Source organism: Simochromis diagramma, unplaced genomic scaffold (genome assembly GCF_900408965.1).
Source record: "Simochromis diagramma unplaced genomic scaffold, fSimDia1.1 OVJJ01000603.1, whole genome shotgun sequence".
Classification (NCBI taxonomy): domain Eukaryota; kingdom Metazoa; phylum Chordata; class Actinopteri; order Cichliformes; family Cichlidae; genus Simochromis; species Simochromis diagramma.
Window position 1 is genome coordinate 19,399,438 of NW_024387414.1, and position 15,603 is coordinate 19,415,040.

Sequence of the window (15,603 nt, forward strand, 5' to 3'; positions counted from 1 at the left end):
TGAATGAACTACACAAACCTGATGGCTTAGAGACTATGTGGCCTTGCTTCAGAATTTATAAAGCAATGCATTTTATCAAAACTTTATATGAATTAAAGGATTTTTTCCTCCTTACAATGCAAGTCTGAAATTGTACTGAGACACTCAGTGCTGTCGTCCAGAGTGCTTCCCCAAACTGTGAATGTCAAATTTACCGTGTTATTCCCACAAAATATTGAGATTTATTTTAACAAAGCACTTTTTCTAAAGCTGATATACAGGAAAATGTTTTTCAGATCCATGTAAATATTTTAGTTCAGTATCACAAAGTAGACTTTATGAGTTTAAAAGATTAGCTGTAGAGAGTCAGATAGTAATGCTTAAGGTCTCACACAGGCTTAGGGACATGTTGGCGACCACTTAGTAAACCCTGGTCACGAGGGAAGAGTGCATATTCCCCAATAGACTGCGATTGTTCAATGGATGTTGCTTGCAGTCGCTGTGAAATTGAATCGGTAAGACCCAGTCATGCAAGTTTGAAGACCGATAAGTGACCTTGCCTGCTGGTAACCTCCAGTCGCGTGTGCATCCCATCACTGTTTGGTGAGTGGTTGTTGGTAGTTTTAGCGTGAAATTGGTCGTAAAGACGCACACAGTGGTGCATCCAAAATGGCCTTGTGATTGTTTTGTTTCTAGCAGGTTGCAGTTGCTGGTTTCATGGAAGATGCCATCCCATCTGCAAACACTTGCAAAACACTCCAAGCCATGGTGAAACTATAAAAAAAATGCTATGCAAACCGGAAAAGGAGAAAGTTCATCTTCAAAGTAAAAGCTGTGATCAGGCACATCTACTTTGAAGCCATATAAAGTTTGCCTTTATTTGCAACAGTCTGGCCTTGTGTCATGAGACTTATGACCTATAAGACCTAACAATGCTTCTCATTGTTAATCAGATACTGTGTTTGTGTCTTCTTCGTGCCCTCCTGGTGGTTCAGCTCTTTGTCAAAGCAAGTACGTAGTGTGGTTGGGTTTTTTTTTTGCAGCTTATAAAAAGTCTGTAAAGCTTTACTCAAACGGAGCAGTTGGTCTTAATTGGTAGTTCCCCTTGTTTTATTAGTGTGAATAAACCCATCTGAGGGATTTTAAAAATGTAAGCAATAGTCAAAAAGTACAGCATTTATAGAGTGACTTGAGATTCCAGTCATTCCCCCCCCAAATAACAGAAAACCAATTAATCCCACCATCTGCTGCTCTAGGGACGTGCAAAATGTGCACGTTGCTTCAGAGTTGTTCAAATGGAGTTTTGATGAATTTGGCCTTTCGAGAACGGGAAGAGAAAAGTAGTTTGTTGGCGTTCGATTGTCTTCATTTTCAGGATCAGAGACTTTATCGCTGGTCTGCATTTACCCAGGCTTTATAAAACCAAAATCTCGTTTGCACAGCCTCTTTAGTTCAATTCTATCTCAAGTATAAATCAAACGCGTGCTTTCATGTTGTTACATGAAAGCTGGTGCGTCATTTGGTCTTCACCATCAAAACAAAATCTGCAAACCTGGGCTTAAATTTTTCTTTCACCCAAACTAATGAACCTGTTGAACAGGTATGTTCTAGGAAAATGAATAGGTCATCTGTATCTTTAGTGCTGTCTGCAATACAAGCAAGTAAACCTACATCCATGTTGTGCTAATATTCACTATTTTCATTTGTTCTGCTCTTGTAAACTACATGTTAGACATGAACATGTTTAAAAAGAATATAAACAAAACATGTTTGCTGAAATACTAGTACCCCAAAGGAGAAAGTAATAATTTCACAAATATAGACGTGGAGTACACTTTGATGAATTGCAACAAAGTATGTAATCAGCCTTTCTCTAAAAATTTTAGAATCATTTATTGTTGTTTTTAAAGATTTTATTGTTTGTTTTTGGTCTTAAAGCCAGGTTGGCTTTCAGCTCTCGGTCTTGTGTTCGTCTGGCATCTAAATATACATTTTAAGATGTGGGGCCAGTTATTACTTTTAAATTCTGCTACGTCGCCTTTGTTTCAATACCCAGCAAAACAAGGACCCCATAAAGATGTCACAGAGCGCGCCCCGGCCGGCCGGATTGTGTCTGTGTGTGCGTGTTCAAAGGTCCTTCAGAGCTTCACAAAGCCAAAGTGACCTATTCTGCAAAAAATGTTCATGCTTCTTGCGTGATGACAGCCACATGCCGCCTCAGTATTTGTGGCGCGTGTGTTGATCTGACACGTTGATTTGCAGTGACATCATCATTAAGAAACCACTTACAACATTTATCGTTAAACTGTCAACGGCTGTGTGACTTTTCTGTTTTCTGGTTACAATCAGAGTTTTCCTTTGAAAGAGTTAGCAGGAAGTGCTGAGTAGTGCGTGCGCCACAGAGTAGGCTAAAGGTTGAGGCGCTGGAATCAGATGAAACTGTACCTTGGAAGTATGTATTAACTAGCTTTTCTTTCTTTGGCTATCTCGTTAGGCGCGCTAACAATCTGTGAGTGTCTGTAAGAAATTTACAGTTGTGCATTTTTTCCTGTTTAAACATCTGTTGTTGGCCTTATCTCTGCTGTGTTTGTCTGCCATGAGTAATACCCCCCTTATTGAGGCATTTATGTTAATTGCTCATTTATATGAGTGTGCGTGCGCATGTGCGTGCATGCGCTGGTCAATGCTCTAGCATTTAGAAGTAAAAGTTGCGCAAACCATGTGGGGGAACAAGCCCTGCTGTGGATGTGTCCTGGCATTCCAACCATTTCCTGTCTGATAGGATTATTAGCCTTCTGTGCTCTGCTCTCTCATGGCCTGCAGCGTCATGATGGTGCTCACGGACACGCTCCGAATGGAGGTTTACTGTGAGAGGGTGTCAGAGTCCGAGGTCTATGGGAAGAGATCGCCTCGGCGCAGAGTCCATGCGTCATTTATGATCCCGACCTCAAACGTGTGACATGGAAAAGTGTACAGTAATGCATATTAAGCATAGATGTTGTTGTCGGGTGGAGGGTGAGCTCCATCTAACTGTCCTATATGGACTGCATGTTGCCACATCTGAGCTGATGAACCCTGATGTACCCTTTACCCTCACCCGTCCACCCACTCTAGCTTAATTTCTACCCGCTGCACTTTAATCACTTTGAACATTTCCATTAATAGTTATTAGTGATTACATTTGTACATTATTTAGCTCATAAATTAGTCTCTTGCTGTGAGAAAATGCCCTCTTGTCTGCCTTAGTGGTCCTAATGGACTGCCTTATGTAACTCACTGGTCACTGGGAATCTGTACTTAGTATCATTCCCATGTTCGGATAAATGTTTCTCAAGGATGTGCACCAGTGTGGCCAGGTAAACATCAGTGCTAATCGGATATCTTGCTTTCACTACGGAATTTCTGTTTATTGCTCATCCGGGTGACACAAATGTCAGCTATGTTGCTTATTTTTTCCTAATTCCTTTTCCTATTCGTAATTCCAGACGCAATTAACAGTAATAGGCTATGAGGCAGGCGCTGCTCTGTTTGCCCTCTGCCGTGAAAGTCTCATAAATGCATGCCGCAAGTGTCATCCCACAGCTTTCCTGGAAGGTGCTAACACAGGAAGTTAGTGTTTGCTCACATCCTACAGCGTTTTGTGTCACATGCTGACAGCCTCCTTGTGTTTGTCCAGTGCATACGTGTCTGAAACAGAATAACGGTGTTAGTCATCCTCGCTGTTATAGCTCCAGCAGGCTAAAGAATGAGGGAAAAAGGTTAGACACATAGTAAATAATGGAAGGAAATGGAGGCTGCAGGGTGTTCGTGCAAACAGCAACATCTTCTTCTCCCTCTATTCTTGAAAACCCAAATAACATATGTTAAGGACGAGTTCCCCACCATGAACCATGTGGATGCTGTGAGAATGACTGAGTGCTTAATGCAGTACCTTTTTGTCAAGTGTTTGATGGACTACAAGCACTCATTCAGTCTAATCTGCTGGAGATTTCACTGCTATCTCTTCACTTTGTTACTCGACCTCAAAAGCTTTTGAGCTGTCACTTATCTTCTCTGTCTGCTCACAGGAGATTAAGGTGGAGGTTAAGTGTGGCTTAAGTGAAGCCGATTAAGTCTTCTTTATATGAAAGGTGATATGGTGAAGTATCTAAACCCCTCCCCTTTCCCACCTCCAGCCATTCTTGGACCATTTTGGTTAAAAAGGCTCCGGTCATCGCTAAATTTCTGGTTTTTTTCCTTGGAACAGTACTCATTTGTAAAATAGTCACACTCTTCTGCCTGTGCATTTCCACTTGTTGTTCTATTTTGTCTGGGGTCCATGAACTCCAGTGACCTGCAGCTTTGTCGAGGATGCTGGGTAAACAATGCTTTGGTGCCGCTCCAGTAAGCTGGAACATTTTACCACAGCCCCAATGACTGCAAAGAAGAAGAAAAAAACTAGCAACAAGAAAACTAAAGCAGAAACTGTGTTGCTTTGTCGACGGGGGGGCACTGGCTTTCATGTGTTTTGCATTTTCTCCCCTTTGTACATTCTTGCCTGTGCGCATTTTCAGGAGTGGCGGCAAGAGGGCCCCCCATTACAGACCGCTATCAGAAAGTGGAGCATTCCTCTGCCTATCTCCCTCTCCAAAATGAAGCACTCTGATAGTATGTTGTTTTTGAAGAACACAGTCATGGTTTTAAGAGTCTCATTTTCACGTGACGTTGGTCTAAAACCAATACATTAAATATGAAAACATTTGTCATACAGGTTTTTTTTGGGGTTTTTTTTAATGACTCGGGGTTATCCGGTGCGGCACAAGGTCAGAATCAGTGCTGTTGTTTGTACATGGTCTTAAATCAAGTTTCCTCTGGCTGTTTTCATTTGCAGAGTTCAACGAATAAATCCCAACAAAGCTTACTGCACATAAGTACCAATTTCCTGTGGGTGAAGCACTTTTGAGTCCAACTCGACTCTTTTTCTTTTGTTCCCCATTGTTTTCTATGGTCTGTGTAAGAAAAGTTTAGTTTGGGCCCCTAAGCGCCTCCCACCTTCAGCCTCCCGTGTAGTGATTTTTGTCTTAATGCCATCCTTTTAAAAGTGCTGTTAAGCACCGCCTCTCTGACCTGAAACAGTCTCAGATACAGAGACTCATTGGAATGGTGTGTAAATGTCAAAGAGGGAATATTTTCAACCAATCCCTTTTGAAATAAAAAAAAACACCTATAAAAAAAAAAGAAAATTGAATTTGCTTTCTGGCTGGTCGTGGATGCTTGATTAATGGCCAAAATAACTGCACTTTACGCAACATTTTGTGATTATTATTTTTTTAATTAGCCTTGTATGGCAGTCTAGCTGAATCAATATCAATAAATTGAAGACTGGGACACACTGACAGTCGTGTCAAGGCAGGAATTATATAAGAAGATTGAAAGCATATGTCATAACGGTGCAAAAGAGCAGAGTGAGGGGATTTGGCAGGCCTGGTTTTGAGCTTTGCTCTGACATTTAACAGAACAGTGTCTTTATGTAACAGGACGTTAGAAATGCTGAAGATGGATTCTTTGCCACCCAAAGTTCTCCCAAAGTCACATTTCTGCATTGCTAATTTGTAGCTGTTGATCAGCAGAGCCCTCAAAGACCATGTTTCTGCTGTTGTCGTGCAATTTAAAATTGTGTTGACATCATAAAATATTTTTCACACAAAGTTATCAAACCTGATGATAGTAGGGTTGAAAAGATGTTCTCTCCGAGTTTCGCACCATGCTTTGTTTCCTGCCCTGTTCTCACTTCTCTCTTACTTTTCACCCCGCAGGACTGCTCCACCTCTGAGGAGTTCACGGTGGCTGCTGCACTGCTGCCCCTGTCAACAGCATTTTACAGGGTAAGGAAATAATAATTCTATCAAAGCATAGAAGTGTGTGCCTTGAATGTAAATCTTTTGCTCCACCTGTTTTCTCAATGCCATCTATATCATCTAAGGGATCAGTTTAACTTTTTTATGTGAAAAAGAAAGTTTCCCCAGGCTTTCTGCGGTCCTGTGAAGAACTAGGCAAACCTTTGATGCTTCGATAAGAATTAATATAGTAAGTAAGCTGCATTCAAGCCTCATATCACCAAGCAGAATGCAAAGTGTTGGATGCAGTGGTGTAAAGCACCCCACCGCTGGAATCTAGGGCAGTGAGACGTGATCTCTGGAGTGACGAATGAACAGTTTGGGGATGGTCCCTTCCTGTTTCAACATGACTTGGCACTAATACACAAAGCAAGATTCATAAATGGATGAGTGAGTTTGGTGTCGAAGAACTTGAATGGCCTGCACAGAACCCTGACCTCAACCCAATAGAACAATTTTGGGATGAATTAATGGAGACCAGGCCTTCTCGTCGAACATCGGCATCTTATCTCACAAGTGCACTTCTGGAAGAATCATCAAAAATGACCATAAACACAGTCCTAAACCTTGTAGAAAGCCTTCCCAGAAGAGTTGAAGCTGGTATAACTGCAAAGCGAGGGTCAATATCATATTAAAGATCATAAGATTATATTAAGAATGGCATGTCACTTGAATTCATAAGCTTGTGAAGGCAGAAGAAAAAATACTGTTGACAATATTGTGTAGCAGCGCGACTTAGGTGCATCTGAAGAAACCACAAGATCTCTGGAACAATGTCCTTTGGACAGTTAGACCAAAATGGAGAAATCCATCATATCAGCAGAAACACCTGACCACCTACCCACTGCTAACCACGGTGGTGAAGGGGTGATTTGATTATTTGGGCTTGTTTTGCAACCACGTTGGAAGCTATTGTTGCTAAAGGTGGTTTTACAATATAATCTATCAAGGAGTGTGCTTAGGTTTTCACATGACTGCATTGATACCTGTGAACTTTATTTTTCCACACAGCTGAATGCAAATATTCACTTACCCCTGTGGTTTCTAGCCATGCATATAGTCTAGTTTAATAAGTGAAACTACTGTCTCTAAATATTTAAAACAATCTTAGATAAATTATTGATTTGAGCTTATCAGCGCATTGACAGATGGTACCGGACTGGACTCTTTTAAACCTGTCAGCCTAAACATGTTAAATATGTTGCTCCTAAATCTCATCAAACTGAACCTGCAAACATTGACTCCTGTTGAACAGATCAGCTCTGGGGATTACATTAAACTGGGCAGTTTCTGTCAGTATATTGGACCATCACTGTCTGTAATTCCACTTTGGAGGTCTTGTGAATTTCTGTGTTTTGGTTTCTTGCTGGCTGTTGTGAATTGTAGATGGGCTTGTGTGCACAGCTGGTTTAAGGAACTGAACTGTTAACCATTTCCCTTGTCTTCGCCCTGCCCTAACTGCCACCGCAAGTGTGATAATGCATAAACAGTGAAGTGCAGTAACAGCGGATTTCGACTAATAAAATGCAGATATATCAGCTTTGTCTTAGTTTTATTGAAGATATTTGGGTAGCGAGATGCATGTCAGTCAAAATGTAACCACAAGCTGGATACAGCGTCTGTTACATGCTTGTCCATGTCAGTAAACCTTCTTTTTTCCCATGACCCACACCGCACACCTCTCAATCATCAATTTTACTGGCAGCCCAAGAGTTTCAAGTGGTAGTTGACCTTAACTTAACATTGCCTTCACAATAGAGAAGTTTCTACACAGGGAATAACCAGAGAAAGAACTGCTTACTTGACTTTTCGACCCCTGCTAGAAGCACACAGTATTTTAAAGCCAGCCGTGGCCTTTGGTTTCCAAATCATCTAATCAACCACAACTATGTCCTTGCAGCTTACTTGTTGCTATAGGAACAGACACAACTGTCCACACTGGCTTTTTGTTGGATACCAGTGCCGTACCCTGATGGGCTGGACTGGGAACTGGCCTGCTCTGTGCCACCACATGACTTATTCAGTTCACATGCCACAGGCTGATGTAACTTTGTTTGATATTTGTTGTTTTTCTCGTTTCTCTTCAAACCCACCAGGACTGAAACTTTCTCTCATGTAAAATTACTTCTCGTTACAAAGTGGTTTCTGTCTCAACTATGTTAGCTGATCATAAGTCACAGTTACCACACACTGCAGCGATTTCCTCCCTTTTCAGTTAGAAGATTAAAAATAATGCCTTTTGTGGCACAGACAGCTTGTTAGAAGTAAAGACATTTAGAGAAAGCCATTTTTCTTTGTTGTTTACAGATGATTGGAATTAATGACAGCACTGAGCTGTGTTTCATCCAAAGGGGGAAAAGTAAAGTGAGGTCACGAAGGAATCTGCCAAAAATGTCTGTAATCTCTGGTTTAATAAAACAAGGATCATGCAGTGGAAATGTGAGAAAAACAAAGCGTGGTAATGGAGCATGGCAGCAGCTGTCATTTTGGGTGGGGACTGTGAGACATGCATGATCTGATATCTCACAATTGATTTCCATACCCTGTTTCACATGTTTCTGTACATGTTTAATATTTTTATTCATTATTTCCACATTTGTGTATGCAGCTAAGAAAAATCTTGTATCAAAAAGTATTTTTGATACCGATACCTAATATCGGATCGGTCCATCTCTAATATAGTGTAGGGTTGGGCGATATGTAAAAATTTTCCAACTGGCAATCGTCAGTCCAATAATCGACGATGGGCGATATATTCGCACATGCACAGACCTTTTGATGGGCGGAGCAATGTAATCATGCACGGACTGATTTGCACGTTTACAACACAGAAGAAGTCCGAACATGGACAAACTAATTTCCATAAAAAACATTAGGACTGTCAGCGTTAACGCGGTCATCACGATTAACGCGATTAAAATTTTTAACACAATCAACCCATCTGAAGCGCAGAATGAACGAACTTTGGACAAACTGCCCGAAATATGTTGATAGAGACATTTCAGGGATTTTGACTCAGTCTGCGCTCCAGATGGGTTAATTGTTAATCGGTGATGACGGCGCGTTAACGCTGACAGCACTAAAAAAAATAAATAAAGTCACCAATTTGGGATGAAAGAGGCAAACTTAAGGATGTAACCAAAGTGGTGTGCCGCTTGTGCAGACGTATAGTTCGAGTAAAGTACTCAAACAAGACTAACTTGCATGAGCACGTACGGGTCCACCATCCGGCTGAGTATGCTAGGCTATCACCAGAGTCTGCAGGTCCATCAACAAGCATTTGGGCGCACTCTGAGGATGGTGCATTTGCTCGCAGATGAAAGAGGGTGCTGTTAAAACAGCGCTATTTTTTTTTTTTCTGTTGACTGCTTCTATTAGCTCCATCATTATTAGCAAGCTTACTCATGGGCAAATAAATAAATAAATTGTCCTTGTAAAAACGATAGTCGATATATATTCGTCACCCAACCCTCATATAGTGCCAATCTAAACTCAACCCTACACAATCTTAGAAAGACATGATGTAGGAGTTTTGATAGATGCTCTTACTTTGCTTTCACATAAAGACACTGTGGCATGCCAAAGCTGTAAATCATGTGGATGTAGTAATTAAACTGTTACTAATATTACTACAGTGACTGCTCAAAATGTCTTGTGTGAAAAAGGCTACTGTCTCCTTCCTCCTGACGTTTTCCTTCCTTTAGTCACGTTTTTTTTGTTTAGTGTTGTGTTTGCCTGAAGAGCCCCTGGACATATTTGGCCGGATTAGCTTAAAATACCTTTTCTTATGATAGCATCACACAGTTGCTGCAGGTTTCTCGGCTCCACATTCATGACGTGAATCTCCCGTTCCACCACATCCCAGGGGTGCTCTTTTGGATAGAGATCTGGTGACGGTGGAGGTTATTTGACTACAGTGAACTCATTGTTATGTTCAAGGAACCAGTTTGAAATAATTTGATCTTCGTGACATGGTCCATTTTCCTACTGGAAGCAGCCATCAGGAGGTGGACATGGTCAGCAACAATACTCAGGTAGTTTGTGGTAAACAATGCTCAGTTGGTACTAAAGCAGGCGTCGGCAGCCTTCAACATCAAAGGAGCCTTTATAGAAACACAGGCGGTTGACGGAGGACAGATGTAATGGGAGAGAATAAATTAATACATATAGTATATGTACTAATGGGGTTACGGTTAACCCTAATTATAACCCATGGCTCACCAGCCACAGGTTGCCAACCTCTGAATTAAGGAGACCAAAGTATGCCAAGAAAATATCCCCCGCACCATTACAGCATGACAAAGGCCTGCAGTGTTGATACAAAGCAGGATGGATGTTGTGTGTCATATTGTTTACACCAAATTCTGACCCTATCATTCAGATGATGCAGCGAAAATCAAGACCAGACCTGGCTCTCTTGTCCAATTTTGGTGAGCCAGTGGAGCCTTTGTTTATTGTTCATGCTCGCTGCGGACGTCTGCTGCTGTAGTCCATCTGCTTCGAGGTTCAACGCGCTTGTGCATTGATGATGCTCCTTTGCATATCTTAGTTATAACCAGTGATCATTTGAGTTGCTGGTGCCTTTCTGTCAGGTCGAAGCAGTCTGACCTCTAGCATCAACAAGACATTTTCACAAAAAGATTGCCGCCCACTGAAGCTCTTTTTCAGACCATCCGCTGTAAATGCTAGTGATGGTTGCATTGAATGTTTAAAAATCCAGGAGTCTGTGAAATACTCAGACTAACCTGTCTGGGCAGGCTGTTGCTTCCAGCTGTTTCTAGAAGGCTTTTGTCTTAGTTCATTACATAAGTGCACCATCAGAAAGCAGCAAAGTCTATCCATAAGCATCTCCAACACAAAAATAAATCAAATGACATTGTAGTCCTCACTTCAGAGAGGTGAGGTCTCACAGTTTAATCATTCCTTGATCCGTTGACTGAATATTTTCAAAATTGTGTAAAGATGTGTTCCTGTTTTTCCAGAACCCATAGAACAAGAGCATGTCATTTATCTTGTCCTGAGTAATACTGCTTCTGCAGTATTCTGAGTAATACTGCCTTCTGCAGGACTTTCCATAATTGTGTAATAAAGCTGTGATGAATGCTCACCTAAAAGGCACCTATTGTATAAATGAGAGGCCCAATAAACCACACATTTAGATGGTAAATGGTCTGTATTTTTATAGCGCTTTTCTAGTCCCTAAGGACCCCAAAGCACTCTACACAACCAGTCATCCACCCATTCACACACTGGTGATGGCAAGCTACATTGTAGCCACAGCCACCCTGGGGCGCACTGACAGATGTGAGGCTGCCGGACACTGGCGCCACCGGGCCCTCTGACCACCACCAGTAGGCAACGGGTGAAGTGTCTTGACCAAGGACACAACGACCGAGACTGTCCAAGCCGGGGCTCGAACCAGCAACCTTCTGATTACAAGGCGAACTCCCAACTCTTGAGCCACGATCGCCCATTTAGATGAATGACCTTCACTTGAACTGCCGTAATCTCATAATCCTGCATGAGAACCACACTGGAGACGAAGTTTGATTTGTTGCAATAAAGTGTAACAGTCCAGTACCATTGTTGCATGAGAAAAGGTTTTCCAAGTTTTCAAATAATTTCCATTGTAACAGTCTTGAAAGAGTCTCCTAAGCAGGAATTTTTGCAATTTTGATATAAAATGGTTCAAAGAAAAATCAGTTTCTATTTTTTGTTTTCATTTGAGTCAGAGTCTAAGCACACTTTAATCAATGATGCAGATTTCTCACTGTGGGGAAAAAACTTTTCCTTTTGCACTACAAGCCAAACTTTGGGTAAAAATTATCCTTCCTCTGTTCAGACAGTGCACTTTAAAGACTGTTAGTTCAAGGTTAGGAGTCAGACATTGGTCAAGTTCCTGTTTGATATTCTTGGCCAGACTTTGGCAGGCTCACAGTGTGTTCATGCTTACAGTGGCACTGTCCCCACGGCCTTTGAGTCTCCAGGTCGGGTAATGTGGGAAGCTTTCTCTCTCTCTCGCTCTCTCTTGCTCTTTCTCGCTCTTTCTCGCTCTCTCTCTCTCTCTCTCTCTCGCTCTCAACTCATGTCCCTGAAGCTGCTGGATAGAGACCGTGTTTATTCTTATGGCTGGCCATATAATTCACACTAAAACCCTATGTTATTGACCCAAATTCTCTATTAAGTTGTTTTGCTTTCCCCTCAGCTTATCCCTCCCCTGAATGTTTTGCTCACACTAAAACAGTGTAAATATTACAGAATGTCTAGTCTAAATCATGCATGTCATTTGGCCTGTGCAGGTAAATTTTATTTAAATGCCTCGCAGCCTTTGGACAGCGGCCCATTTGTTAAAGGCGAGGTCTTCTCTTATGCATTGTCTAGTGAGACGTGGGTTTATCAGGAGATGAACGGGTGTCATTGATGCATGGAAGTGTTATTCTGCCCTTTTACTGCCCCACCTGATCCCTTTCTCCTGACATTTGAATGTGTCACCAGATTAAATGCCTCCGCGTGGGGGAAAATGCAGATTGAATGCAGCAGCCGTTTGAAAACCCAAACACAAGACTGGATGACTTGCACAACAAGAGCACTTGACTGTTAGCATTCTTTCATCCAGAGTTTATGCCTGGAGGCATTTGGCAGCTCGTTCTGTCAAACTGCTCTCCACTTTGTCCCCACAAGGAAGATGACGTACTTGGTGACCCCTGACTATCTCCAAAATGCCTCACCGTATCTGTGTTTTCATTTTTCTTTTGGAACATTTATGTTACTTGTACATTGTGTTTTTGCACAGTTGTGGATGCCATGATAGGCATGTTTATTAGTATGACTGTCGGCATGTGTTTCTTTGTTTGTTTGACTTGAATACGCTATTTGAAGGCAGGCTTTTAGACGCTTCATGACTTTAGTAGCTCTCCTCGCAATGCGCGCACTCGTGCAAGAATTGCAAAAGTCGGAGATGGATTGTGTTCGGGTCAAGCGTGCATTCTCACTCAAGGCTGCTCCAGAAATGATGATTGTTTTTATATCAACAGTTCAGGAATGCTATGAATTCTTCCAAAGCGCGTAAATAATGTTGCTGCCCCGAAGCCGGCGACGTATCAGATATAGCAGTCTGCATGCAAGTGCGTCCTCCCTTCAGCGACAACATTCACCATCTCAGAGACAGCGGACATGCATAACGCTGCATGGCTGAGGCGGTTATCAATCATATTATGAACCTCTGGATAAAATCAGAGTTCAAAGTGAGATTCTAAAGTGGGATTCTAAATCCTGATAGCCTAATTACTCTGACTTGTGCACGGCTTTTTCTCCTTTCTGTCTCCCCTTGTGTTTTTTTGTTTTGTTTTTTTCAGCTTGTTTTTACCAAGCCCTGCATTCCTCCTCTTCACTGATCACACAGCCAGATGGGGCTAATAGTGGTATACTCCCTCCTTCCCTTCATCTTTGCTTCCTTCTATTCTTTCCTCCTCCCTTTCCTTTCTTTTCTCCTTTCCTTTTCCCTTCCTCCTTGCACATCTGTCTGGTGCTTTACAAATGAGTAAGAGCCAACCTGGGTCGAAATGACCTACAAAACTCCTGATAAGTCAAGAAAGTACAGCCACTAACAAATCGCACACACTCGGACCCTCCTACACAAACTACACACTCCCTCGCAGCATCTCTTGCAAGACACTGGCAAAGGCTAGCACACAGTACCATCTAGGGGGCTGCTATTCTGTTCCTATTTGTCAGTATTTATTTATAGCTGTGATCAATTTAGCTCTGCGGAAACAGTTTATCTACACGTGTTCTCATAATGACATCCTAATGTTGTCTACAAGTATGTCTTCCGGCAGCTTGCATTTAAGCGTCAGGTGAAATCTGTGTCTAGTATGAGTGGTTTAAATGGAAGGAGAGGTAAACTGTGTGTCATAGTGCTGAGGCATCATTTAGGAACAGTTGATGGCAAGGCCCTGCAGGAGGAGCTGTTACAAATGGAAAATACTTTGTTTTTCTCATGAAAAACTCAACATTATTTCTATAGTAGTATTCTGACCAACATATTGGGCTTGCCACCACGTATACATTCACCATCCATTCATTATACTTGCCTCAAGGATTGGACCCCCTTTTGCCTTCAGAACAGAGAGTTTGGTCCATATTAAACAGTTTGACAACATCAAACATTTGCTGAAGATTTGTCAACTGCACATCCATGATGTGAATCTCCTGTTCCACCCCAGTCCATAGTCACTCTATTGGAGTACAGTGTCATGTTCAGGAAATTAGTTTGAGATAATTTGAACTTTGTAGCATCACAAGATGGTACGCTGTGGTCATAAAGGGATGGATAAGTGTGGCAAGAAAATATACCTGACAACATGACACCAGCAGCAGCCTTAAACCATTGTTTACATCCACAAACAAGCCTGGTTCTGCTGGAAGTTTCTTCCTGTTAAAAGAGAGTTTTTCTTTCCCACTGTCGCCAAAGCGCTTGTTCATAGGGGGTCATATGATTGTTGAGGTTTTCTCTGTATGTATTAATGTAGGGTCTACCTTACAATATAAAGCGCCTTGAGGTGACTGTTGTTGTGATTTGGCACTGTATAAATAAAACTGAATTGAATTGAACTGAATAACATGCCATGTACCAGCAGAAATTGAGTCTCATCAGACATCAATCTTCTGTTTTGGTAGCCTCAGTTTCCCGTTCTTAGGTGATGATGGTGCATTGGTTTTATACTTCTGTTGCCCGTCTGCTTGTTGTTCATTCAGAGATGCTCTTACCTTAGTTTTAACAGGTGAATTACTTGAAGTTACTCTTGTGTTTCTGTCAGCTCGAGTCAGTCTGACCTCAAGTTGGCAGACTGACTCCAGACATTTACTAGTAAACACTAGTGATAGTTGTGTGGGAAATTCTCAGTTCATCAGCAGTTCAGCAAAGTCATTTAATTCACCTTTGTGCCCATTTCTGATCCTCCATCTGATCCTCAGCATGTCGTCTTGACCATGCCTACAGGCCTCAGTGTTTATTTTTATGCCATGTGATTGACTAATTTAGATATTTGAGTTAACAGCAGTTGAACAGGTGGAATGACGTGGTCAGTGAGTGTATATCTTAATATCATATCAGTTCTTCATTGCATGGTATATCCTGCCTCTTTAATCTGTGGGGCTGAAGGTACCTGTGGAGACACAAAGAAATGCCCCAACCAGTGCAGGATCTGCACTACCACTGCAGAGCTGCACTATATAACTGCAGTATTCATGGTTTGAGTCAATGTAAAATGATGCACCTAAAACATTAAATAAAGGGTAAAAAGCTACAACAAAAACAGCTGACCTTTAGTAACCTACACTGTTATTTCACATTCTTGTTCTAAATTGTGATCATTTGAATCTGTCTTGGCCTCTGTCATCAGCCAGCAGGATGTTATTGCTTCTTATTTTAAACACCTTGAAAACTCATGAAAATCTGCTGCGCTCAGCAGAGTCATGTTTCCCGAAAAAGCGGTTTCATTTGGGTAATCTAATATTAGACGAGCGGAGGAGGGCTCTGCTTCGGTTGTGTGTCAACATGTCAGAATGATTCTTTCTTTCAAGAGGTTTAACCTACACATTTTTTAAACAGTAAGACATATCTGCCAGCTCTTCTTCAATTACATGTGTTATTAAGGCGGAAAACCACATTTGTCTGAATTATAAAGAAAAACCGCTGACCTGTTAACACCCATAAACCGCTAACAAGACACAGCTCCAGAAAGAC

The 15,603-nt window shown here is 41.7% G+C and overlaps 1 protein-coding gene across 1 annotated transcript in view; it reads left to right on the plus strand.

Annotated features, from left to right (window-relative positions):
* sbf2 (SET binding factor 2) overlaps nucleotides 1–15,603 on the plus strand; it is a 110,030-nt gene that overhangs the window by 62,478 nt on the left and 31,949 nt on the right. The window contains 1 exon segment of the mRNA XM_040011959.1: nucleotides 5,775–5,843. Coding sequence (XP_039867893.1) covers nucleotides 5,775–5,843 — 69 coding nt within the window.